Raw genomic sequence first — 27146 nt, forward strand, 5'->3', positions numbered from 1 at the left:
AGGAGGAGAAGGGGACGACAGAGGATGAGATGGCTGGATGGCATCACTGACTTGATGGATGTGAGTCTGAGTGAATTCCAGGAGTTGGTGATGGACAGGGAGGCCTGGCGTGCTGCGATTCATGGGGTCGCAAAGAGTCAGACACGACTGAGCGACTGAACTGAACTGAACTGAATCTTCAGAAAGGGATTTTTTGTTTTGCTTTTGCCTGCACCACTCGGCTTACGAGATCTTAGCTTCCCCCCAAAAAAAGCTGAACCCAGGCCCTCGTAGTGAAAGTGCGGCGTCCTCACCACTGAACCAGGGAATTCCCTGAAAGGCATTATTTTTGATAACTGGCAACATCCAACAGGTTTTCCGTGCCCAATTTTGACCTAGATCCTATTCTAGCTGCCCCATGGCTGAGAATTTCTGGAAGGATGGGACAGAGAACACGTCCAAGATTTCCCTGGGCGCCCATCAGCCCCTCTTCCTTCCCACCATCTGCAAGGGCAGGAAGCCCCAGGCTGGGGCTGAGGGCTCCACCGGCAGAAAGCCTCTGAAATCATCAGTGCTGTATGCTGGGTCCTCACTGAGATCAGCCCAGGCCTGGGAGGTGACAAGAGAGAATGCTCCTAGCTCCAGGGCCTGAGACTTGTCCCCTGGACACAGGAGGAGGAAGTGAGGTCCGAGAAGTTCTCAAGGTGCTAGAGGCCACAGGGCTACCTCCCCCACAGGCAAGCCCCAAGGACCCTGTGGAAGTCAACCTTGGTCGGCAGGAGAGGCCTTCCCTGGGCTGCGGTCACGAGCGCCAGCTGCCAGGACAGCCTCTCCAGGGTGTACCCGGCATGTGCACATTGCAGACAGTTGCCCTTTCAAAGCCCTCACCTGTGCACTTCAGCAAGGCCAGGAGCAGCTGGTTCTTTCCATCTGGAAGGAGAAGGGACCGAGAAGGGAGAGGGCTGAGTGGAGTAAGCAGAAGATGCCGACAGAGCCCAGCCTGCCCCCCGGCCCACGTGCTCTGCCCCGCTTTGCAGTGAAGCTCTGGGTACACGCAGCCAGGTTCAGGAAGCTTTGAATGAGTGTTGGGTGGATTCCAGAAACCTCGGACATCCAGGGGGTGAAACCCCAACTGTTATCTGCACCCGCCGAGCAAAGACTGAAACCAGCCCCTGCAACTCCTGGGCCAGAGCCCCCAGCCCACACCTCGCACCTGCTCGTGGGCATATACAATGGGTGCTCACGTAAGTTCACACGCATCCTAAGGTACTTATTCACGCCACCCTACACGGCCAAGCCCTGCCCACATGCAGACAAAGCTCAGACCTTCCAGACACAGGCTAACATCCTGGTTTCTTTCCTTCACATAAAGGCTCTTGGGCCCAGAAGGGGCTTAGAAAAACCGAAAGGCCTTTGGGTCTGGGCTCTTGTGATACATTCTATCCTGGGGAGGCCCCAAGATGCAGGGCTGGTGTGACAGGAACACCAGCGTCTGCTTATTGAGGACTCACAGTGTGCCAGGCCCTGTACCAAGTGCCTTACTTGTACTGACTCACTCACTCCTCACAGCAACACATAAGGGAAGGCGCCCTGTGGACCCATCTTACAGTGGAGAGACTGCGGCACAGAGACGTCAAGAAACTTGCCAGGATCGCACAGCCAATAATTGGGAGAGCTGGGGTTCAAGCCCTGGCCATCTGGCTCCAGAGTCCATGTTCTTAACCAATGACAGCTTTGGAAAACAGGACAGCTCAGGGCCAACCCAGACTTCCAACTCAGAGTGGGCTGTTCCTGGGGGCATGAGCCTGGGGCCAAGCACCCCCTGCTATGCTGATCAAATGTCTCCCTGGCCTGGGCTCCTTCTAACCCAGGAGCCTCAGGTTCAAATGCTGCCAAGGGCCAGGCAGGTAACATAAGGGGCGTGAAGCAGACCCTGGGCCACGGGGTATGGCGGGGTCCACCTGGCCTGAAGGCTCCCCTCCCCAACCTAAAGATGGAGGCCACTGTTCATCTCCAAGCAAGTGTGAATGCAGGACTGCAGGCCTGTTACTGCCAGATCGCCTGCTTGTTCAAGAATAGCCAGATGTCTAGACTTGCATGTGGGCTTTCAGATGACAAGTATTGGAAGCAGATTCACAGTTTTTAACGCTAGAGCATCCACACCTACCTGGAGGCCCAAGTCTGATAAGGACCCTCTCTCCCCTCAACACACACCTGTAACCTTGGTCATAAACAAAAGAAACCTAACTGAATCCACAGCTTTGGAAGCTGGGAAGGAACAAGCTCGGCCTTCTCAGCCTCCTGATTCTGCGAGGAAGGCCCCGGGCACCCCAGATGAGCAGTTCCCTGACCACGTGTGTACTGTCCCAGGCCCTGAGAAGCGGCACTGGCTTTTCCTGTCCTCTCCCTGGGCCTAGAGAGACGTGGGCACAGAGGTGGACCCTCCCATGTTCCACATTGAGAACCGGAGGCCACAAGACCGCCACGTGACAGCCTTCCCTGCCCGACTGACCTTCCACGTATCTCTGAATGTTGTCCACCAGGGTCTTGATGGAATTGGGGAGGTTCCAGGGGTCCTCCTGAATGCTGATCTGGATCAGGTTCCGGCCACGGATTGTACATTCCTCTTTCTGTTTGAACTCTGGAGCAGGAAAGTGACAGGGGGGCAGGAAAGAGACAGGGAGCTTTGAGAAATGGTGCCACCGAGGCCTCTGTCCCATCACTAGATTCCAAAGCTCAGAATCTTAGGTCAAGGATGCTGGTGGGAGCCTTGGGTATCATCTGGTCCATGGGAAGACAAATAGATGGTAAGTGTGCTGCTAATGGATAGTACCATACCCATGGCAGACATCACCACTCAATCTCAGCACTCCTTTCTACTAGTCTGAGGATGGGACTGCTTGCAGGCGCAACCAATCCAATGCAGAATCACAAATGAATCTCGGCATTTTCTTCTCCTGAGCCTGAATGTAGTCACAGAAGCATCCTCAGGTCCTGCCCCCTCACAGCCACAACCAAGCTGGCACATGAGCTATAAGCTAGCGTAACCTTTTCCCTACACAGAGGAGGAAGTCAAGGCACAGAGGGGGGAAAGTGGCTTGCCTAAAGTGACTCATCAAGGCAGTGACCAAGATGGGACTTGAATCTGACCCCAGACAGGCTGACAGAGGCCTCTGCTCCTTCGGCCTCGTGTCTGCTACACAGTCTCAAGTTTCTGAGATATTTTATGGTTTTGGCTCCTCTGAGTTTGACATTTCTTCTTTCAGAGGTCCATCCCAGGCAGAGATGACCCTGAAATAGTCGGAGGGGCTCTGCTAGGGCACCCCAACCCCTCACCACTTCCAACCCTCACTTAAAAGCAACTGGTTCTCCTCCGGCACCCTACTGGAAATTCCTGGAGGTCAGAGGCAGTGTCTCATTCATCTCACAAGCCCCAGAGCCCACCACAAGGCTGAGCACAAGTTGGTTCTTGGAAATTACTTACTGAATATATGGATGCATGGATGCTGGTGGGTGGGTGGGTGGGTGGATGGATGGGCGGGTAGGTGGGCAGATGGTGGATGAATGGATGGGTGGGTGAATGGATAAGTGGATGGTAGTGGGTCAGTGGGTGGGTGGAGTGGGTGGATGGATGGATGGATGGGTAGATAAATGGGTGGGGGGATGCATAAATGGGTCGATGGTAAACAAGAGGAAAGGCAGGTAGAAAGACATAAATGTTGATTATTTTTCTCTCCATCATTTCAAGAAGAAAGTCTCAATTTGGTGCTGTCAAGTCCTTAACACTTCTTTAACCTGTTAACCCCTCTCGTGAATAAACAACAAAGCGCTCTGGACAGACGACAGTGCCTAACTACAGCGCAAGGGCATTTTTCATTGTTGGTTCCACTGGACTTGTTATTTTATGGCATGTTATGATGATTTTCCACTTACTGGAAGTTTAATAAGTTCTTTTCAAAATTAAACTTTTTAAAGGGAAACACTTTTTCAGACAAGATCTATCAATAACAATACAGGCAGCAAATGAATATAGTTTAAAACTGTAAAGATGTTGGCAGAGTCTATGACTGTCTCTAAAACGATGAAGAGGGTCAAGGGTTTTTGAGGTCTGGCAAACTATGCTCCAGCCCTTCCCCTTGTGTTATATATGGGCAGACGGAGGCCCGGAAGGGCTCAGGGACCAGCCCAGGGGTCCACACACGTTTTCTGTAAAGAGTCAGATAGGAACTGATTTAAGCTTTGCAGGGCACTCAGCTCCTGTCACACGTTTTCTTTTGTTTTGTTTTGATGACTCACGATAAATGAAAAATCATTCTCAGCTCATAGTCTGTACAAAAACAGGCTGTGGGCCAAATTCGGCCCATGGGCTGAGCTTGCTGACCGCCCCTGGGCTGGCCCACACCATTCGGCAGGTGAGGGGCACAGCAGGCAGTGTGTGGCCCAGGCAGCCTGCCCGCCGTCCAGCACATGCGCCACATCACAGGCTGTGACCCTGATGGATGCGGGCTGCCACCCCCTCACCCTGCCTGAGGACTCTTCTCTGCTCACCTTGTAAGCTGTGGTCCATGGGGAAATGCTTGGTCTCTTCAAAAGCTCTGCTCATGACTGGCCCCTTGAGGAGTGTGTGAATGGAGTCCACCTGGGCGAAAGGAAGCCCCGGGTTAGTTTGGCCCTAGGGGCCCTCCAAGTGGCTAGAACCTGTGACCTCTGGCCCCTGCCCTGGCTCCTGGCTTACAGGTTCTTACCTGGGGTGATGGGAAGAGCTCAAGGTCAGGCCAGGGTTGGGACAAAGATCCTACCTGGTTAAAGAGATGCTCTAGGCAGCCATGAAGCTTGTCCTGCTTGTCTGATGGGATCCTCATGTCACAGGGCAACTCATCCCCTGGCAGAAGGAAGAAACCACAGCCATCAACTATTCCTGCCCCATCACACACCTTCCCAGGCTCTCTCACAAGAAGGCAATGTAGCTACAGAGCTCCGAAACCCACAGCGGACTTGGAGCCTGACAGATCCAGGTCCCAGCTGTGCGACGCTGCACACATCACTTGGCCTCTTTGAGCCTCAGTTTGTTTATCTGCAAAATGGGCAACAGGAACTAAAACATTACACAACTGTAAGTCACTGTTACTATTTTCACTCTGAAAACGAGTGAAGGAACCAGATCCCACATCTCTCATTCATCCCCGTTTCATTTAAATCGCCTTCCTAAAACCTCCCCAGGGGTAGTTTTTGCAGCTGAATAGCTTCTGTGATGAAACATTTATCCAAAGTTCAGAAATAGCTCTGATATTTCCTGAGCTTCCTTTTCTTCTGCCAAACTGAAGTATAATTAAAATTAAATTTTTATGCACAGACTACCTCCAGAAGGACACACACAACCGCAGTGGCAGCGGGAGCTTGGGAACCAGGAGGCCGGGGAGCAAGGATGGGAGGGACGTTTGTCACCACCCACCCTCTCCCACTCATGCCTTTTGAATTATGAACCATGTGAGTGTCTATCCCATTCACAAAATAAAAATGTTAAAGGCTGAAATCCATGAAAATTAAAACAAATTTCAGTCTTTCGGTGAAAGTTGCAAGTAACATACAATCGAATGTATATGCTCAGTTGCTTGGTCGTGTCCAGCTCTTTTGCAACCCCATGGACTGCAGCCCACCAGGCTCCTCTGTCCATGGGATTTTTCAGGCAAGAATACCAGAGTGGGTTTGCCAATTCCTCCTCCAGGGGATCTTCCCGACCCAGGGATTGAACCTGTGTCTCCTGCATTGGCAGGCAGATTCTTCCCCAATGAGCCATCCTAACTTATAAATTCTTATTTATGTCTGTCTGTCCCTCCAGCCATCCACTCACATTTCTCCACCTCTGTGCAGAAATACATGTTCACCAGTGACCCCCAAATATCCTCAATGGTCATTTCTGTGGGAGAGGCTGAGATTCTGACTGATTTTCATGTACTTCTTTTGTGTTGTGTGAATTTGGGGTTTGAGCACATGTCATTCCTGGAAACCATCAGGTCGCCCTGTTTTAGCAATGCGGGAGCCCTCGTCCCATCCGGTAACTGGAGTGTTTTTATCTGTTCTGTGTCCACGACACTCACAAAGAACGTGAGCTCTACAAGGGCCTGTCTTTTCAAAATCCACGGCAGTGGTCCCAGCATATAACAGGTGTGCAAGAAACACACGCAAAATGAGGGAAGGAAAACCATTACCAAGCCATGCAACGTAAGAGAAAACCAGAGGATGTGTAGGAAAGTGTAACAAAATAAAAACAAACAAAGCACCATCTCGCCAGGGGGCCCCCAGCCCTGGCACTCACCGGAGCCCATCTCGTCGCTGCCCAGGTAAGAGCTGTTACTTCTCACGCTGGTGTAGGACAGAACAGAGTCCCGATTGCTGTTACACTCGCTGCAGAGTGGCAGAGAGGAAGGTGTGAGTCAACCCTCTGCCTCCCCGCTCACAGCCTCTAGTCCCAGCATCCGGAACCCACTTTCTGGAGTGTAGACAAAACCCTTGGGTAGATGACTGGCCCGGAGAGAGCACTGTTGGCCAGCCAGCAGTGCCAGAGATGGGGAAGGTTGTCCCGGTGAGTTTCCTAGGTCCCACCCTGGAGAAACCTCTCTAGGCCTCGGTATAAAAACACAGAAATGGTAGGTGGACAGTGACTCATCTTCATTCGGGTGTAATTACCGTCACTGCCCTCGTGGGACAGTCTTGCCCTTAGATACATCTGCACCCCCACACTCGAACACACGGCCTGGCCGGAAGCCTCCTAAGAACAAGGGCTGTGTGTGCTTAGCTTATGTCCCAGGAACTCAGAAGGTATGGGGAATCAAAAACCACAACGCTGAAATTCTTCCCTTCACTTTTCTGACAATTGAAAGGAAAAATTGGAGGATCCAAAAATGTCAGAATGCAAACACAGACAGATAAGATCTTGGTCTGTGGACAAGGTTCCAAGAACATGGGACCCAGTCAGCCAGGCCGTCTCATTACACAGACACCAAGAAACACCAGGCCCCTTGAAGACTGAAAGGCTATAAATGCCGGGAGGACGGGGCCCACGGCCTCGCCAAATTCTATCAGTTCTCTCTTTGCCCCAAACCATATGAAGTGTCCCTCCAAGGTTCTAGTTTAACCACAACCATCAGATGTTCGAGAGCCTTTTCACTGGGGGGCCACAGCGCTGCGTTGTGGTACGGAATTCCATGCACTCCACGGTTTATTACAGGAAATTGAGTTTTGAGTTTTCGGTCTGTTCAACACACTAATTAAGACTTCACCAATCTTGTTAATAATTAACCAGGAGAAAACAATTCAGATCCTCGAGAGTTACCAGGGGAAAAAAATAGTCTTACTCCCTGGATCAAGGAAAAACAATGTTTGTTGCAAAAACCTGAGGCCTGACGTTGGTTTTAAAACGCACAGATCTTGACTTTTTCCTGGACTACATTCCATCAACGTATGGGGACAGGAATCGAGGTGGAAAGGATCAGTGGTGTCCCCAAGGGGGCAGGCCCTGAAACGTTGGTCTGGGGGGAGGGAGGCTGAAGAGTGTGTCCAGGGTGTGCTGTGGGACTTAGATAACTCCCCAGAACCACAAACCACACGGGTAGGCGATAGCACCCTGCCCCACAGCTTCCTGAGAAACGTCCTCTGATTGACCTTTCCACGGCCGGGGCCTCAGCTATGCCTCCACACCAAACCCCTCGACACCCTCCCAAGCCAGGCCTGCCCCCACCTGTAGGAGTCCCGGTAGCTCATGGTGTCGTGACCCGAGTCCTCCTGATCCTCCTCGCACACCTTGAAGCACACCTTCTTGCTGGCCCCGTGGTCGGTCCTGTCCATCTCGTTCTCTTCGCTGACCAGCGGTGGGGAGGAGGCCTCCTCGGCCACGGCGGGGTCGCAGGACCCACTGGAGCTGGGCTCTGTGATGGTGGACAGCAGCCTGTGGGAGCAAAGACTTTGAACTTCAAGACACAGGCCCCCAGGTCATTTGTCACCTAGAACCACCCACCTTCTGGATTTAGCCAACTTCATCCCTGACGTACCATTTCAGCCTCCCTTATGCCCCGCATCATCTAGCCAGCCTAGAACTGTGATCAGAGAACTGTGCGACTTGTGTTGGTGAGAACACTTTGTAGGTGGTGCTATGTCCTGCTGTATGGCACCAAAAGGGCCATCATGTCCAGTCGTCTCTCTCTGCAGTGTTGAAATAATAAAGTTCCCCCCCCAAACCTTTCACCAAGTTTCAGCCTCTACTGACAATGCTGCCTACATCCATCCTTTCATTAGAGCAGCGGTTCTCAATCAGGATGATTCTGCCCCTAGAAGGCATCTGACAACATCTGAAGACATCTTAGGTGTCACAGCTAGGGAAGGGAGTGCTACTGGCATCTGGTGGGTAGAGGCCAGGGATACCGCTAATAACCACTAATGGACAGGACACCCCCCCACACCAAAGGACAATCCTACTCAAAATGTTGATGCCATGGATGTTGAGAAATCCTGACCCTGACACAGGGCTCACCTGTTGATCTGAGTGACATATTGCTTCATCTCCTTCAGGGCCACATCCAGTTTGGTAAAGAGCTGCAGGTAGGCATCCTGGATCTCACGGTCCTCCTGCTTCAGCAGGAAACTCAGGCCTCGGTCCTCCTGGCCAAGGGCTCCATTGGCTGGCCCAAAGCTGCTGTCGTTGGGACCCTGACGTTGTGGGTCCCCATCCGCAGCAGGCAGGCACTTCCAGGATGGGGCAGCCATGGTGGTGATGCAGTGTTGGGTATAGGACATGGGGTTCAGGTGACCTACGGTAGGGAGGAAAAGTTCACAAACCCATTTTAAGGATCCCAGTAAATGAAAAAAGTTTCCCTTTAAAATATTCTTTTAATACATTAAACTGCTTTAATAAGCAAGTTTCAATTTGGTGCCAATGCGCTCTTAACTACTATGATCATTTTCCTGCCTGGAATGTAGACATGATGGCTGGTACTCCAGCAGTCATTATATACCATGAGGCATCTTTCAGGATAAAAGCAACATTTAGAGATGGTGGCATAGAAAGATAGGAGGAATCTGGAACCATGATGACCACAGAGCCACCATTCCAGCTCTAGCCTGTTGGCCTTCAGGAGTGCTTCTGTTTAAGTATTGTACTGTGAGACCTGAACACATTTTTGATGGACACATGCAGTTACCTTGCTCTGGGTCAAGGCCGATGAGGGAGGGTTTGCGACCAAAGCGGATGCTGAAGGACCTCCCAACTGAGGGAGTGGTCTTGGGGTAGGATACTTCCATGAGGTTGACGTGGCAGTTGGTGGGGCAAAAGTCCAGGCCACATAGTGGATGGGGTTCCAGGGGTGCTTGTTTGAAGGGTGGGCTGATCCTGCTCTTTAGCTGAGCTGCAAACTGAGAAAGGTGGAGGGAGGCATGGGGTTGTTACTTAGGGGTCTGGGAATTCTGGCACATCTCCTGTACCCACTTTATCCTAACCTAGGCCAGACATTCCAAAATTGAAAAAAATGCCAATAAGTCCAAATGGAAAAGTAAATTCCCCTGCACTGCCTTTCACTGGACCCAGATTTCAAGGATGTCCTGGAGGAATGTGAGGCCTCCAAGTACCTACCCACCTAGAGGTCTCCATTTCAGCTGCACCTGAGGTGTCCTGGGGGAACATCTCTCCCTGACCCAGCATCTGTGAGGTTCAAGTAAGGCTGCCTCCCCATTCCTGCAGAACTTGCACAGGCCTAGGCAGGGGACCCAGGCCAAGCCAACGAGAGCTCTCATCGTGTTCTATTTCTACTGGGGTTGCTAAGGCTAAAGCTACTGAGGACCATTTTATCACCACATGAAAAGGACCTGCCTGAGAGCAAAACCAATAAGGAAAACAAAGTCAAGAGAAGGAGAGAGGTCCTGTTCTTGTAACAGTGTGATATCTGTTTGAGTGCTGGATACAACCATGCCTGAAGCTTACCTATGGACATTTCAGTAATATAAACCAGTTAATTATCCTGTTTGTTTAAGCTAAGTTGGGTTGGGATTTGACATTTACAACTGAAACACCCCGAGTTGAGACCCTGTAGGGTGCAGGCACCTCCTGGTAGCAGGCGATCCTCTGGCCGATGCTCTCCAGCTTGGTGTCACAGATGCTGCGGAACTCAAAGTGGGACATGGTCCTCATGTTGCTGCTTAGGGCCATGAGCCGCCCACAGTTCTGCACGAAGACACTGTCATCGGCAGCAAAGGCCTCAAGGATCTGCAGAAATATCAACAGCTACTGAGTACTCACTGGGCACCTGGGAGAGTCTTAAGGGGTTTATCTTGGGTGACTATTATACACCTTGTAATACACGTGTGGGTCAGGTCTATTATTGGCCCATTTAACAGATGAGTAAACTGAGGCTAGGAGATAAGAAGTCAGTCTCCTAAGCCCCACAGCTACCAAGTGGAGGGGCAGGGATTAGGACCGAGGTTCCCCAGGCTAACTCGGAGGACATGGGAGTCAGGCTGCGCCACCCCCCCAGGGCAGGGCCACAGCCAGCAAGACCTTGGCAGTGAGGCTGAAACAGCCGCGGGGCTCCACGATCTTCTCCAGCACGTGGCACTTGACGCCCGCCGTGCTCACGTACTCGTACACAACGCCGTGCTCCAGATGCACGTTGTCCACTGTCAGGCTGACCAGAGGGCTGTCCTCGTGCTGGCTCGGCTGGGCGCCCAGGGACATCAGGGGGAAGGCTGGAAGCCAGAGGGACAGGTGACCCCGCGGAAGGGGCACCACCCCACACCAAGCCAGCCCCCGGACCCAGTACCACGGACAGCTGACATTAGACAGACGGGGACACTGAAATCTGTGCTGCAGCTCTCTTCACTTTTGCCAGCCCACTGTCGCTCACTCCTTATTCTAAAAGACTTTCCTTTTAGGAATCAAGCCTTGAGTCTCATTCACAGTCTCTGGGGCTCCGAAAAGGAGACTCATTTGCCATCCATACCCTCCCCCAGAGGCAAAGCCTGGCCATTCAGCATGTGTGATTTCCTCTATTCACAGTGACCGGTTCAGAGGCAAGCATGTGACCCAAGCTGAGCCCATGACAGGGAGATCTGCTTGGATCTACAAAGGGAAGGAGACATCCTCTTTTTCAACTGGATTTCAAGTTACCAGAGCCGCTAGGCAGAGAAAAGAGCATGTGAGAGGGAAATCAACACAGAAGGTGCAGAGCTGAGACCTGGAGAAAATGAAGGCCTCCTCAGTATACGAAATGCTGGATCGAGCCAGACCTGAAGCTCATTAACCCTATTCAGCCTTTTTAGTTTGCTGAGCCAGTGTTTTTATGGAGCCCAGTTTCAGTCCAGATTAACAGGGTCCCAGAGAGACTGTGACTCCTTAGAAGTCACACAGCTAGGTAGCAATATATCTAGGAAGAAAGGAGGCACTTTATGGCGTGAAGCAGTTTCCTTCCCACCTGCTCCAAAGAGTACTCTCAGCACACACAGTCACCCTTTCCCCCTCACTCTCCATGCTATGCCACCAATTATCAATTTTTTTGTTCTTTTTATCATTGTCTTGTTCCCCTCATGTCAGTGCCCTAAGGGTAGAGACCCCGTCTGCCTTGTTCACTCCTGTTTCCCCAGCTCCTTGAACATGACCTGGCACATAGTAGGTGCTTCTACTTATTGAATGGAAGTTTTGAAACCACCAGCTCTTCCCAGTGTGGTTTACCATCGTCATCACTGGGGTCACCCATGTGCTGGGGAAGGAGGCCCACAGCCCTTTGCTCTCAGAGGAGCAAAAACTGAGCTCAGAGCTGGCCTCCGGTCTCTCCCTCTTCCCATCGGCCTGTCTCCTTTAGGACCCCTCTTTCAGGCTGTGGGTGTTTCAGCAGCAGGGGAACAGCTCCCCGAGGGCAGGGATTATTTTGTTTTAATCCATACTGTATCCTCTGAATCTAGAACTGAGGCTGGCACATAGTAGGTGCGGACTAAATGCTTGGAGTTTGACTAATAGCTCCTCCTCTCCGGTCGCTTCTGTGCTCTGCTGGGCTGGGGGCAGGAGGAGACGGGGGAAGATCAGGGGCTTTCGATGCCTTGGTGTCTGACAGCTCTGGGCTCCTTGCTGGGGACTTTGGGGTCAACAAAGAAGCAGGGTTTACAGGGCTGGCCGGGGAGCTGTCTCCCTGAAACAAGCAAGTGAAGGGCCACAGAAGGGATGCCGGCCTGCTGGCACCTTGATGAGAGCCCAGGGAGACGCCTTTCAGACTTGTGACCTCCAGAACAGTAACGCAGTAAACGCATGTGGTTTTAAACCACCAGGTTCCTCGTACTTTGTTACGGCAGCGATCAGAGACTCATACAGAAATTACAGCATCAAGAAGGACTGGATGCGACTGGGAGGAGTGTGGACACAGAGGGCCCAGACCCAAGGGCGTCTGTCTCACGGCCTGCCTGTCCCATTACCCGAGTTGAGCTGGTCTTCCTCTCCGGCCCCTTCACCACTGGGGTCCTCGCCGGCGGCCTCCCGGGCCTCCTGCGCATCCTCGTGGGTGCGGTAGATCCACTGGTACAGGCCCTGTGTGGGGAGCAGAGTAAGAGGGGCGGCCGCGACTCCCGGAGCCCAGGTGCACGCTGTCCCAACTCCAAAGCTCAGGGCTTCAGCCTGTCGGCGACACCACCTTCAGAGAGCCCTCCCAGACTTCACTCTGGAAACTTCTGAGGGATCTCCAGCCATACTCAGCCCTCAGTGTCCACAGTGTATGCTCCTCACAGAAGCCAGGGAAGGGGGAGCACTGAAAACGTAAGTCAGCTTCATGGGAGCAGGAAGCTTGTCTCTCCTGTGGCCCCAGGGTCTAGAAACATGCCAGGCAGACAGCAGGTGTGCAGGAAATGCTTATTAAATAAACCAGTGAATCACTGTCCACAGAACCCTGGGTCCCCAACCCAAACATAACATCAATTTCTTATCATCAATGTGACTAGTTGTCCAACGTGCCTACGTGGTAAGAAAAGAGGGTCTTATCACACCCATTTCACAACTGTAGAAACTGAGGCCGTGAGGTTCAGGGAAGCAGAAGGGTCCCGGAGCTCAGGCCCAGCTCAGCCCTCAGGTCTGCAGCCCCACCCCACCCAAAACCCTGTGGTGCCTGCAGGCTTTTCCCCAGAGAAGGGAGGGTGCCCTCAGCCTCCACCCCAGTGAGCAGGGCTTCTCTGATCCCCTCGGCTGCCAGGCGGCTCACCAGGGCCTCTTCTTGGCGGCTCCGGAATGCCTGGAAGTGCTCCAGGACCTCTGAGGCTCCGTCATTCGTCATGTTGTTGCCATTGACCTTCAGGATGCACTGGCCGGCACAGAGCCCTGCAGCCGCAGCCTCGGAGCCTAAGGGGGACAGGAGTGCTTGAGGCTGGATGCCAGGCGATCGCTGGATCCCAGCGATGGAGGCTGGGGCGGTATCAGGCAAGGGCGAGTAACCAGATGCACCTGTCCCTCACCCCACACCAAATGCCACCTCCATCCTCCCACCGCACAGCCACTCTCCACCCCACGCCAGTGGGCAGGACAGGCACTGTCATTCCCATTTGGCAAAAGAAGAGACTGAGGCTCAGAGAAGTCGCAGTAAGCCCAAGGTCACATGGCAAGGGAGGCTGGCCTTGAACCCACGCACATTTCACTCCAGAGCTTTGTCTCCTTCGCATGTGTGCTTGCTACTCACTTCAGTCGTGTCCAGCTCTTTGCGACCCCATGGACTATAGCCCGCCAGGCTCCTCTGTCCATGGGATTCCCCAGGCAAGAATACTGGAGTGGGTGGCCATGCCCTCCTCCAGGGGATCTTCCTGACTCAGAGATCAAACCTGCGGCTCCTGCAGCTCCTGCACTGCAGGTGGATTCTTTACCACTGAGCCACCAGGGAAGCCCTCTTCTCCTTTAAGTCCCACAACAACCCCATGATTATGGAGCCAGGATCAGCCCCATTTTGCAGATACAGAAACACAGGCTCAGAGAGGCGAAGTGGCTCTCTCAAGTCACGTGTCTAGAAGAAGCCAGGTTCCAAACCCAGGTCTACCAGGCTCCAAGGGCATGTTCTCTCAGCTGTCCCGTCATTCTCAAACTGCCACATTCCTGCCTGGCAATAAGGAGCTGGAGCCGAAGAAACACTGCTGTGTTTGGAGTGAATGTGCATTTTCTCACTTTCCCACAGTCCTCCCCACTCCCTAGTGCTTCCTTTCAGCTCCCCACGTGTAGCTGCCCAACCCCCACAGGCACGCATATTTACAAGCCTTGGCTTCCGGCAAAGAAAGGAAGTGCTAACTGTGGGCTAAGAGGCACAGGCCTGGAGGTAAGTGTTTGGGCGGGCGCCTCTGAATTGCTTCCACACACACAACAGACTGGCCTCCCAAAGCCCCACTCCACGTCCCTTGGGCTCCCACTTACCTCTGCCCACTGCGTAGACGTACGGCGGGGCTGCTCCACGGATCTGAAAGCACAGCGCCTCTGGACGGTCGGGGACTTTGACAATCCTGCACCGAACAGAAGCTGCCATAAGGTACAGCAGTGCCTCTCCGGAAAGAAAGCCCAGGGGGCCACCAGGGGAGCCCCTGCCTCCCAGGCTTTTGGGAAATCCAGCCCCGGACAGCAGCAGCACCAGGCTTTCCAAATGCATGGAGAAACCTCACTCGATCAGACTGCACAGAGCGGGGCCTTTGATTCATCAGAACCAGCCAGCCCACCCTCGGCAAGTCAGTCCATGCACCCTCCTAACCCTGCACTATCATTCTCTGGGTGAGAAGAAGCCTTGTGGCCACCAGACCAGCACCTTGGTGAGTGCATATTTTATGTAATAATCACTTACTTGGAGGGTGACAAGTGACCCCCAGCACATCTGGGTGCTGACTCCAGAAAAATGTCCACGTGTCCCCCAGAGATCATGATTTGAAAGCCCAGACGACCCAGCCACTCTGTGGGTGGATCACCAGGGCAGAATGCCCAGCCCCTGCCCAAGGTCATTATTAATCCAGGGGCTTCAATGTAGCCATCGGCTTCCCTGTCTAAGGCATGTCCTCCACCTTAGGCCTTGGATTGTCCCTACCTGCCATAAAAAGCCATCTTGGGAGCCTGTTCTCAAACCCCAGGTATTTCTGGAACTTGAAGCGGGCATGTTCCACCATGGTGATTTCTCCCACTTCTACATACTAACCAAACCATCAATCATGTCCCCAAAACTGACAAGCCTTTGAACTGAAAGAATGCTATTTAAAACTTTCTATCACTCCCATCAACAGAAAACCAGGAGCATCTGCCTTAAATAGAAGAGAGAAGTGAAAAGCAAATGTGCAGGATTTAAAATAGAAAACGCTCCTCCCGGTGCCTCTATCTGGTACGCGACCACTTCTCACCATGCCCACCGCGGCTGGGCTGGCCCAGCCAGCAGCCTCCTCTCCAGGCTTCCTGCTTCCACCCTCCCCACCCCCCAACCCCCAACAATCTAGTCTCCACCTGCAGCCAGAGAGATGCTGTGTTACCCTATGTCAGATCACGCCGCCCCTCTGCTGAGAACCTTCCGGTAGCTCCATGCTCCTTACTGTGGACACAGGTCCCACAGGGTCTGGCCTCTACTGTCTGACCGACCTCAGTGCCCACCCTGTTCCAGCCCCATCAGCTTCCTCACTGTTGCTCAAACACACCAGCCCCAGTGCCACCCTGGGGGCCTCTGCACTCGCTGTTTCCTCTGCCAGCAACCCCCCTCCTCCAGATGTCCGCCTGACTCCCTCCCTTACCCCCCTTCAGGTCTTCACCTCCGTTCTCAGGGGCATCTCCCTGACCAGCACTCCTCCACACAGCACATCTCCTGTCCCAGCTTTATAATGGGTTGGGTAAATATTTGTCTGGATTTTTCTATAAGATGTGATGCAAAAACCCAAATGATTTATGGCCAACCCAACATATTGGTCCACACTCACTACCTCCTGGTATGTCTCTCCCTTTTCTGCTTTGACTTTGTCCGTCTCCTGCTCTAGCCTCCAAACAGACTGAGATCTGTGAGCGCAGAAATGGATCTGTGCAGACGGGGCTGCATCCCCTGAGCCTAAAACGCCAGCAGGCACACAGCAGACACCCAGTAAGCACTGTCACAGCCATCTGACAGTGAGCCAACTGAACAGAGCCAGCAGCACCTTGTCACGTGTCTGCAGGAGGACCCGCCAGCCGCGGGGACCTGGATTAGCCAGGCACCCCCCCCCCACCACCCCTGGGACCCGGGCAACTCCTCATCCCGAGAGGAAGGCCACCAGACACCCTGCCCCTGGTGACACTCACTCTTTGGCCTTGGTGGCTACCAGGAGGCGCAGCGGGCGGCGGGAGCAGAAAGACTGGTTGAGAATGGACTCCACCTCAGCCAAGGGCCGCAGGAACACCAGATCCTCGTTGATGGAGAAGATCTTCCTCCCCACCTGCAGGCCGGCCATCTGGGCGGGGGCGGGTGGTGAGGGAGACGAGCACACCAGGTTAACTGACCCCCTCTCCTCCTCACTAAGGAGGCGCTCAATTCAGGGGCACAGAGTCACCAGCCCCAGGGACCAAGTAGGACCCGAGTGAGACTCCCCCTGGGACAACCCCGCTGCCCTCTGTGGTAAACAGTGAGGTGGGCTGGTGAGACCCATGTGGGCCAAGGAGCTGTGAAGGGAGGCCTGTGGGGGCCGCTAACAGCAAAGACATCTTCCCTGAGAAGAAGCTTCCAGTCCGCCCCTCCTTCCTGCCCGGCTCTGCAAGGACACGAGGCATGGACCTGGGGTGGCCACCTTGGGACCACGAGGCCTTGGCCAGCAAAAGTGAAGCGATGTCAACCCTGAACCAAGACTTATAACCACCTCCTTCTGAGCTGCTTACATCAAAGAAAACAGAAGCCCTGGGGCTTCAGCCACTGTCAAGCCCAGCCTGCGGCTACTATACGCAGCCAAACGCCTTCCTGATTGCTATGAGGAAGCAAGCAGAGCCCCCTGAAAAAAGTGGCCAGCACCTCTCTCCCAGCCATCTGCACACCCCTGACAACAGCTGAGAGGCCCTGGGGCTGAAGCCTTGGCCTCCCTCCTCTAGACCTCAAATCCATATCGGAGCAGCAAACCAAACCTGCCTTACTCAAGCGGCTGACAGTTTTTCTATAGTCAGCTGATTTAGAGCCCCCAGTGGGGATTTTTTTGGGGGGGGGGGTTGGCCCCTGCACGGCCAGCAGAGGGAGCTGGTGGTCCACGCTGGGAGGGCAACCTGGATCCCGGGGGCTCCATCACTAGTTCCCAGAGACCCAGACTCAGTATCCCCAGGAGGACAAGGAGCCAGGAGGAACCACTGCCATTCCAGGGATTTCTGAGCTGGAGGAGGGCCCCACTCTCCTGTCCGCACGCAGCCCAGGGGCCGGGGTGGCCCCTCTGAGCCGCCTCACCTCCGCCAGTGAGCCCCTCTGGACCGACTTCACCACCACAGCCTTGTTCTTCTCCTCGATGTCGAAGCCGTAGTCTTCCTCCTGGGGCAGGATCTGGGGGTTCGAGGCAGGAGAGGCAGTGAGACTGGGAGGGGGGCCTGGAGCCTGCCCCAGCTTGGCCCACACCGGCGTGGGTTGGAGGGGACTGGGACCCAGCTGGCTCCTCATGTCCCAGATCTTCTTAGGGTGGGGCTGGGAGTGGGATGACCACGTATTCATTTAGCTTTCTTGGCCTGTCTCCCCTTTCCTCCTCCCAACCTGAGGACAGAGCCTCCTTATTTATTATGCCCCACTGTCTCCCCATCTGCTGTCATACTGCAGGTGCTCAATAACAGCCTACTGCCTTAATGAAATAAATCAGACCCCAAATTGTCCTGCCACCAAGAACTTAGGGACAGGAAGGGGGTTTAGGGAGGAGCCGTCCCTCCCCATCGCAGGATGACAAGAAGGTTTGGGGGGGGGTCCGTGGTAGTGGGGATATAGGGAAATGCATTTATTTCCTCAGTACATATTTTGCTGAGCTGCTATTATATGGGCCAGGTACTACACTGTTTTGGAAACAGCACCAAAAAAGACAAACAGTTCCTGCCCTCGTGTATAGCTGCCTGTCTAGTAGGAGAGACAGACTACAAACAAAGAAATACAGAATGTGGTGCCCAGGGGTGTATGTACTTTGAATTAAAATAAAGCACTTAAAGGGATAGAATGCAGCACAGAAGCAGGGCCAGGGGAGGGGACATCTGCGCTGAGACCTGAATGAAATGAGGAACAGAAGTTTATAGAGTGGAGAAAAGTGCTCCCGGCAGAGGGCACAGCAGGTGCCAGGGCCCTGAGTCAGGCCCCAGAGTACTGGAGGGTAAGATGGAAGATCTGAGTGGCTGCGCTAAGTGGGCCGAGGAGGGGGGAACACAGGAGAGGAAGGAAAAGGGACAGGGAGGTTTTGTCCCAAGTGTGGTGTGGAGCGCTTGAGGGCTCTGTGGCGGGAGAAATGGGAACTGAAACAGCAGCCCCCTTAAGTACGATAGGAGAGATGTGAACAGAGCCGCCTGCATGTCAGGCAGGCTTCAGCCCCAACTCTGGCTTATGCCAAGAGACCCAACCTCTCCGAGCCCGTCTCCCTGTTGCCTGCTGTGGGCCAGGCCTCAAGGTGGAGGCTGAGGCTCAACCAGGAAGCACAGAAACGGGATGGGCTAGGCTGGTAAAAAACCTGACCAGGCTGGTGAATGTCCTACCTTAACTGCAAGGCTAATTGCAGCAACTGAACAAGGGCTCTGGCCCAGAAGACCCAAGGCTTTGGTATGAGAGGGGTCATTTCAGGAGACCATCCTCCCTGCAAAGGCTAGGCTAGGGGTGGGGTGGACAAGAGGAGAGGGGAAGAAAAAGAAAGGGAGCCCAGCGAGTCCAGTCTCATCTGTCAGGAGGGTGGCCTGGCCAGGAAAGTAGCCTGGCATCTGGGCGGTGTTGCCAGGCACTGCCTAAAAACCCCCTTACTTCTGGGCACCCCAAGGTGAGCCCAACTTCTCCAGCCACAACCTGAAGGTTGCCCAGTTCCCAGGCCTGCAGGCAGGTCTGGGAAGGAAGATGCAGCGAGCTCAGCTCTGCTCCTACCAGCAGGCGCTTGGCCAGGATGTTCTCCACCAGCTTGAAGTCATTGCGAAGCTGTTTGTTCTTGCTGCTGGTTCCCTCCATCTCCTCGTCTGCGTGGAAGCGGAAGTACTGGGACTCATCCTTGAACTCGCTCTTCTCCAGCACTGCAAACCCACAGACACGGGGTCAGGCTCACACGGGGAGCCTTCAGTGGTATCTGCCGACTGGCAGCCACAGGCCAGGACCAGCCCCTGGACAAGCTTGGGTTGGCCAGCATGGTGTTCTAGTAAGTAAAGTCCTGTGCCAAAACTAACATATTAGGATAGTTCACATAAAAGCCTGACTTTCTGACTCATGAAAATTCTGAACTCATCCCACCTGCTTATATAAAGGCATGTTACAAAGCCATGTAAGGTACAAAGCTGTGGAACCACAGCCGAAGTAAAGAACTAGTGGAAGAGAACAGCTATCATATAAGAGGCCACTGTTTTATGGGAACTTAGCATATGATGGATGACAAACAATCACATGGAGTATTCCACAGATGGTACAGGGAAAACTGATGTACTTACGGGGAAAAAAAAAATCCGATCCCTACCTCACACCATATATAACAATAAATCCTGCTGAATCAAAGGCCTAAATAAGAATAGGAAAACTAAAGCTCACCAAACAAAATGCAGGCAAGTGTCTTTGTCTTAAAACAGAAAAGGAGTTCATATACAAGGACCACCCCCCGCCCGACCCCGAAAAAGCAGTATGATAAAATTAAGGACTTCCATTCAATAGCAAGGCCATAGGCAGGCCACAGATTCAAAATTAACCGTCTGGTCTAAAATCAACAAAGGAGAAATCTCTAGACTATACAGGAAACTCCAACAAACCAACCAGAGAAAGCTGGGAAACTCAAAGATAAATGGGTAAAGGATATAAATAGGTAATTAACAAATGGGAAAACCTAAGAGAGTGGTGAGTGCCAAGTACACGGAAAGGAACTCACCCTCACTAATAATCAGAAACAGACCACAGTGAGACCCTGTAGACCAGGGGATGGTACACTCAGCCTCTGTCGGCCAAATGTGGCTCATTCCCGCTTTTTATGAATAAAGTTTTATTGGAACACAGTCACACCCATTTGTTTATATATTGTCTGGGGCTGCTCTGGGGTCACAATGACAAAGTTAAATAATTGCAAAAGACTACGTTCCACAAAACCTGAGACATGTACTATCCGGGTCCTTACAGAAAAAGTCTTCAGACCTCTAAGACTAGGCAGGAAAGTGAGTAAAAAGAACCAGTAACAGGGGCTTCCCTGGTGGTCCAGTGGTTAAGACTCTGCGATTCCACTGCAGGGGATGTGAGTCTGATCCCTGGTCAGGGAACTAAGATCCCACATGCTGTGTGACTGAAAAATATTAAAACAAAAACAGAAAAAAAAACTGGTAACAATCAGCATGTGATATGGGCCCTGTGGATTACAATTTAACTAAATACCTTCTAGTCCAGAGCACACCAGGAATACAGGCTTAAGATCACTTTGCAGACAAAGGAGGACCTGCTGTGCCCCTTTTAAAGACAGGCAGTCTAAGGCCCAGAAGAGCTAAATAAACTGCCCAAGACCACAGAGCCCAGGCTCCTCCTCTTCATCATACTGCCCGGCCTGGCCTGACAGATGGGCACAGGGACAAATTCCAGAAGGGGAGACGTCGAGGCAGTCATCTGAGGTCAGTGGGCCCGGGAAAGAAGGACAAGCAGCTGCCTTAGCTTCAGGCCTCTCTGAAAGCCTCTGATGACATGAAAAGCATCAAGAGGCCTTCCCTTCTGCCTCCTTCCCTGCCCGGGACACTAGCTGTTTGTGAGCATGGCTCTCAGACCACCTCTATTACCTCCTTGGAGAGAACAGACGCTCAAATTGCTGCTTTCCCCAGAGCTGGGAGCCAGGCCCCAGGAGGCCAGCTGGCTTCCCCTCCACTGTAAACACGAGGCTATGAGTCTCGGGGAGAGGGAGGAGGAGACACCGAGCTGTGTCTTGTGTCTGAGCTGAAATATCTGGGGAAACAGCTGGAACCCCAGAGTCCAGGAGCTCGGCCAGGTGAGGGCCGACCACTCCCAACTTCCAGTCACAGCCACTGGCCAGGCTTCGTGAGACACGGGCACAGACCATCACTGAAAGCCTTGGTCAGTTCCCACCGCCCCCAACCTCAAGGCCGTCTAGCCTCTCTGAGCCTCAGTTTCCTCATCTGTAGGGGTAACAACCAACGTCCCTGAGCGGCCGCAAAGATTAAATCACAAGCCTCAGTTTCCTTGTCTGCACCTACAGCGAGGGGGCTGGACCACTGCCTCTGGGCCCCTCCCCAGGGACACCCCAGGGCCCCGCAAGCCCAGGTCAGACACCCCGGGAGGCGCCAGGCAGGCCCCACCACGCCCTCCACCCGGCACCCTAACCTGCATTTTGTAGCGGCCGCCACCCTAGGATTGGCCGTTTCCTCTTTTAGCTTGGTCTGGAGTTCGTGGCAGGCAGAGGGGACCGAGGGTGGCACCCTGCAATTTCTCTCCCTGAGCACCCCCCAGGGTGTCGGTGCTGCCCGGGGTCACCCCCATCAGAAGGTCCTCAGACAGCTGCCTTCCTGAAATAGCCCTGGGGTGGACCCCTAATTACTCTCACCCACAAATGAGAGGTTCTGTTCAGCTGACGGGAGGGAGGGATGGGCTCGGAAAGATCCCTACAGGGAACAGAGTGGGTTTCAGGAATGACCCGGGCTGCCCTGGCTGGGCCCGACCTGCCCCCCTCAGCTGTGGAGTGAGCCCCAACGCCCCAGAGCTGTCAGAATGCTGAGCTCAGATGGGGAGGGAAAGATGGGAGAACTGAGGCTGAGAGGAGAGGGCTTTGCTGTCAGCAAGCTGAGTCGGGCCCAGAACCAGGCCTGCTGGCTTCAAGGCAGGGGCCAAACCTGATGGCCTTTCACCTCACAGGGCAAAGGGACAGCAAATCCAGCTCTTGGACCAACTGTAGAAAGCTGTGGCCCCCAGTTTGTTTTTCTAAATAAAGTTTTATTGGCTAAACGTCACACCCACTTGTTTATGCATCCCCTGTAGCTGCTCTCAGACTATGGGGGCAGAGCCGGGCTGTGGCAGAGACCGTGCGGCCTGCAAGAACTAAGACATTTACTCTCTGGCCCTCTACAGGCAGAGTTTGCCAACCTCTGAGCTGGTGCACAGAGCAGACGCTGGGAGGATTTCTGGTTGCTCCTCTCCCCAGCGTGGCTTCAGCTTATTTCACGGTTGTGTGACTCACTCACACACACACACACACAGACACACACACACGAGGGCAGGACTTGTATTTCTTGTTCACCTCTGGTCCCCAGAGCCTAGCATGGTGCCCACAGGCAAAAGACAGGCTATAGATGAACAAAGACAGAGGGGAGGTGTGGACTCAGCCTCACGGGGACAGGGCAGTCCCGGGAAGGAAAGGGAATCGAGCTGGTCCAGAGCGGGAGGCAGGAGAGGACCTCTCCGAGCTGGTCGGGGGGCCTCGCTGCAGAGGCCAGAGCTGAGCAGAAACACTGGTAAGTCAGGGGACGAGGCAGGGAGGGAGGGGCCCCTGGATGAGGGAAACACTGCGTGTGACAAGGCCCTGAGGTTGTTCTGGATACCAGAGAAAGGCTCTTTGCTGGCGGGGCGGGGGGGGGGGGGGGCGGGGCAGGGGGAGAGGCTAAAATCCACTCATCCTAAAAAAGTGGGAACTTGGGGGCTCCCCCGGGACCAGAAGGAACTTCGGGGCTCCCCCAGCCACAGAGCTCACTGGTGGCCTGTAACGCCAACCTGCCTGGGTCCAAATCCCAGCCCCTCCTTGAGCAACTGTCCTAACTGCCTGGGCTTCTGGTCCTCGTTTATACACGGGCATGTTTTCCATACCAACATCAAAGGACCAGCACAAAGATTAAACTAATCACTACATGCAGAGTTCTTAGGGGAGGCCGGGCCCAGGGTATAATCTCTCTGTTATCTTAAAGCGGTGTCAGTGGAACCATTTCTCCCTCCCCAGAACCATCTCACACCATCCACCTGCCTCCCCTCCGACACGCTTCTCCCTGCGGGAGAAGGAGGGACGTGTCTGAGGGGCGAGGCCTCACCTGGCTTCCTCCCTCTCACACTCACAGCCCGGCCATCCTCTGTCCCCACGAGCCCCTCTCCTCCACTCCCAGGAGGCCCACGGACCAGGCCCACCTTGCCCAGACTCGCTGCCCACCCTGGGAGGCCATCTCCCATCCAGGAGTAAAGTCTTGGGAAGCCCATGGATTTGATCAGCCACCTCGGTCCCCACGGGACACCTGAAGTGGTCTCCCCATCGGTGCAGAACTGGGGGTGGAGGAGGAGGGGAATGCATGAGCTGGCCCAAAGCCACAGCAGTCCATAGGCCCACACCCACTGCCTTGCTGGGCAGCCGCCAGCCTGCCACTTGCTGTCTCTGGGCCTGTTTCCCCTCGCTGAAACATGTACCAGGGACCAGGGTCTCTGCCAGCAATTCTGTCTCAGGACAGACCCCCACCCCACCCCACCCCACCCCCTGGGGAGGCTGGGCTGAGCGGAGGGCTGGATTACCGTGATGCATGAAACCATTGTTACACAGGCCCACGCCAAGCGCCACGGCCTCCTCACGTGTCTGGCAATCACCCTGGAACAGAACAAGAAGGGGAAGGTGTTAGGTGGACCTGGCCCAAGGCGCTGAGCCAGGTGGACAAAGAGCCCACTGCCACCCCGGGAAGGGAGACTCCACGAGGGCAGGGATGTGCCTCTGTCTTATTTACTGTGGTACCACCAACCATGTCTGTGATTGTTATTTACAACTCCCAAACCAGAAAAATATATAATTGTATGTTATTTAAATGTGACAAATGCATGGAGTATCATGCGATAAACACTGCAAAAAGAGAAATTGAGATTTTATGTGGCAGACACTGTTGGCTGCCCAGCAACAACCCTCCCCCGCCCCATCCGGCCCTGGTACCAAAATCTTCACTGTTATAGATGACAGTGCATCTATCTAGATAACCTCAGATCCCAGCCTCCACTATAGCCAGCAGTGACCAATGAAACACAAGCAGAAATCACTGATAGGGAACTCTGGAAACACACTTTATTCCTGGCCTTTTGTATCTCTTCCTCCTGCCTGCCTGGAACACAGATGTGATGGCTGGAGCTCCTGCAGCCATCTTATATCACAATGTGATCTGGAAAATAGAAACATACTAAGCAGAGCAGAGCAAAAAGAAAGGGATAGGGTGGTCCTCAAAGATAGCATGAGATTGTCCCAGCAGCTCTGTCTCACCAACCTCCAGCCTTCCCTCATACTAAAGAAAAACAAACCCCTAATTGGTTTCAGCCTCTGTAGTTGGCTCTCTGATATTAAGAAATCAAGTTCAACTCCTAACTGACCTGGCTGTAGCCAATGAGCTATCTGGGGAGGCCTACCAGGAAATCCTGGAAAATATCTTCCTCCCTAATAAAAGGGAAAAGCAACAGCACCCCTCCCTGCCTGGGATAAAATTACATGAGGAAGTGATGCAGGGACTGCAGGACCATGTCCTGATCAAGGTGGCAGCCTGCTGAGGGTGGCGGAGTGAAGGACAGAAGGCTCTTGATATGTAGTGCTCCCGATATGCAGCATGTCATTTCCTTAGGCCAGTGTTCAGTTGCATTTTCTGTTCTCGCAACTGAAAATACTCCTAAATCGGGGGTCTGGCTCATCTCAGACTTCCTGGAGGAAGTGACAACCAACCCGAAACTGAAGACTGAATGGGTGTGGCCAGTGTGCTGGGCCCCTGCTGGGCCCGCCTTCAGGGCCAACTCTCCCATGTAGAATGCTGCTGTGAGAGGAAGGTCCCTCCAGGCTTGGGACCGCCAACCCCTGGCCAGGTTGAGGGCATGGGGTCCAGGCAAGGCCAGTGCAATGCCTCCTGCCCCAGAACACGACCCCTGAGCAGAGGAACCCAAGGTCAGGGAGCAGCTGGAGCCAATCTTGCCTTAGAGCGTGCCCTGGAGACAGTGTCCCACCGCGCCTGCTCCTGAGGAGCTCGGAGTTTCCTGGTGCCAGTTCCTTTTAAGGCCTGGCTCCAGGGTCTCTCCTGACTCTGTGGGTGCTCCATGGCCTTCCCAGTAAGTCACCATCTCTTTTTAACATTCCTTAAGTTAGCCAGATTCTGTTTCTGCTTCTTGCAACCCAAACAATCTCAGTATATCCAGGCAAAATATGTGAATTGTGCGTGCATGGGGGGAGGGACAGGCAAAGGAAACAGCAGGGACAGAGGTCCAGGTGGACGGAGCCTGCAGCACAGAAGCCAGCATGGCCAGCAAGGACGGGGTGTGGGTGAAGGTCGGCTCCACAGGGAAAGGGCCTTTGCTCTATTGTGTTCCCTGCTGAATTCGAAGGGCTTAGAACAGAGCCTGGCACACAGTAGGTGCTTGATAAATACCTGCTGAGTGGATAAAGACATGGTGAGCAAGGACTAACTCATGCAGGAGCTTGTAACCAGGTCAATGAACTTCGACTCCATTCAGAGGGTCACAGGGCCTACAGCCTCTCATTTAAACAACTGTCCAAGTGAGAACTGATTCCAAAAGGCCCCGGACACCACCAGGCCAGAGGCCTGCACTTTTGGGTGTATCCCACACACCCCCCAGAGCCCGCGGCCAGCAGCGGAGTGGCGGGGCAGGGAATTCCTCAGCTAAAGGAGAAATGAATTCAGAGCTGCAGGCCCCAGAGCAGAGCCTGGGGCAGCCGCTGGCCTCGTGTTTCACTGCCCCAGGCTGACTCATAGATGACAAACCTGTCCTGTGGGAACCCGGGCTGGCGGTTAGAGGGCCAGCAGGCTCTGAGCCCCGCCAGGGGCAGGGGGCTGCCATCCATCCTGGAGGTGCCACATCCACAGCCATAGCCTCCCGCTGTGAGGGGCCCAAGAGGCGGGCAGGCCCGGTGGGGTTGCGGGGGGCCCAGGCTGACGTCTGGAGTCCACCTGGCTCTCTGAAGCTCTCACAACCTGGGCTCCCAGCCTATCCCCTCCCCTCTTCTCCCCAGAGGGCCCTGGGGTAACCCAAGGGGCAGCTCCCAAAGTGAGAACAGCAGCAGGATGGATCCTCTGCTCAGGAGTGAATCACACCAACCCTGGGTGTACCCCCACCTGAAGAGTAAACCCCCACCCACATCCCACCAGCCATGGGGAGACCGAAAGTCACAAGCCCCCATTTTCTTCCCACAGTGTAATCAACCTCACCACCTGAGTCTCCCTGCCCCGAGTGGCCCACCAGCCCCCTGGTCGGGGGGGCTCCAGCCACACTAACGGCCTTGAGGGTCAACCCAGGGGCAGCTGCTCTTATTAACCTCGTTTGGCAGATGAAGACATTGAGGGACAGACAGACAGATGCAGCACTGGCCCAAGGTCACAGCTTGAGAATGGAATCCTCTTGCAGCCAGGCCTTCCCTCCAAGTTACAAACAGGGAAACTGAGGCTCCAAGAAGGGAAGAGAGCTGCCCTGGGTTGTGGCCAGGGCTCCTGCCCTGTCCTTGTTTATCCTGTTTCCTCTAGGCTGGTGCCTTGAGCTGCCAGACTGCCCTTTGCCTGCTCGCATCCAAGCCCCGCCACCCCAACCCCCAGGCGCTGGAACCACCGCCTCTGCCAGTATCACCATCAGCCTGGCCGTGGGGTCAGCGTGGCAGGCACTCGGGCACATTTCTGCAGAGCCGGCACAGGAGCCAGCAGATGTCAGCCTCCCCGCAGCACCTGGCTCCTGGCCTGACCTGCTCTGGCCTGTCCCAGCCCACTGCTCCCCACCCTCCTTTTGACGGCCGCAGCCTGGGGCATGCTGGAGCCCAGGCAACATGGACCAAAAACCGTGAGCAGAGAGGGGAAGAGACAAACCTGAAGCTGGGGTCCCCGTGTTCAAACCCCTGCTTGGCCAAGCTGTGACCGTGGGCAACTCCTTAACCTCGCCAAGCTTCACGTCCTCATTTGTATTTTTTTAATCCCTGGATTTGCTCTTAACTTTCCAAGGCCTCTGCCACCCCTCAGTGGTGTTCCCTGCTCAGATTCCACAGTACAGGTTATAAGCAATAGAGAGGAGTATTAC

General features: G+C 54.0%; 1 protein-coding gene across 2 annotated transcripts in view; it reads right to left on the bottom strand.

The window, feature by feature from the left end:
• PREX1 (phosphatidylinositol-3,4,5-trisphosphate dependent Rac exchange factor 1) overlaps nt 1-27146 on the bottom strand; it is a 181610-nt gene that overhangs the window by 12428 nt on the left and 142036 nt on the right. For both annotated transcript variants that reach the window (XM_061437890.1, XM_061437889.1), the window contains 17 exons: nt 23625-23697; nt 19041-19183; nt 17394-17486; nt 16274-16422; nt 14393-14478; nt 13203-13339; nt 12427-12538; nt 10523-10710; nt 10070-10231; nt 9174-9384; nt 8507-8783; nt 7718-7924; nt 6296-6384; nt 4779-4861; nt 4528-4618; nt 2492-2620; nt 868-909 (listed from right to left, as the gene is read on the bottom strand). In XM_061437890.1, the coding sequence (XP_061293874.1) occupies nt 868-909; nt 2492-2620; nt 4528-4618; nt 4779-4861; nt 6296-6384; nt 7718-7924; nt 8507-8783; nt 9174-9384; nt 10070-10231; nt 10523-10710; nt 12427-12538; nt 13203-13339; nt 14393-14478; nt 16274-16422; nt 17394-17486; nt 19041-19183; nt 23625-23697 (2272 nt within the window). The remainder of the gene's footprint in view (nt 1-867; nt 910-2491; nt 2621-4527; nt 4619-4778; nt 4862-6295; nt 6385-7717; nt 7925-8506; nt 8784-9173; nt 9385-10069; nt 10232-10522; nt 10711-12426; nt 12539-13202; nt 13340-14392; nt 14479-16273; nt 16423-17393; nt 17487-19040; nt 19184-23624; nt 23698-27146) is intronic.

This window comes from Bos javanicus, chromosome 13, assembly GCF_032452875.1.
Source record: "Bos javanicus breed banteng chromosome 13, ARS-OSU_banteng_1.0, whole genome shotgun sequence".
In the NCBI taxonomy this organism is placed as follows: Eukaryota; Metazoa; Chordata; class Mammalia; order Artiodactyla; family Bovidae; genus Bos; species Bos javanicus.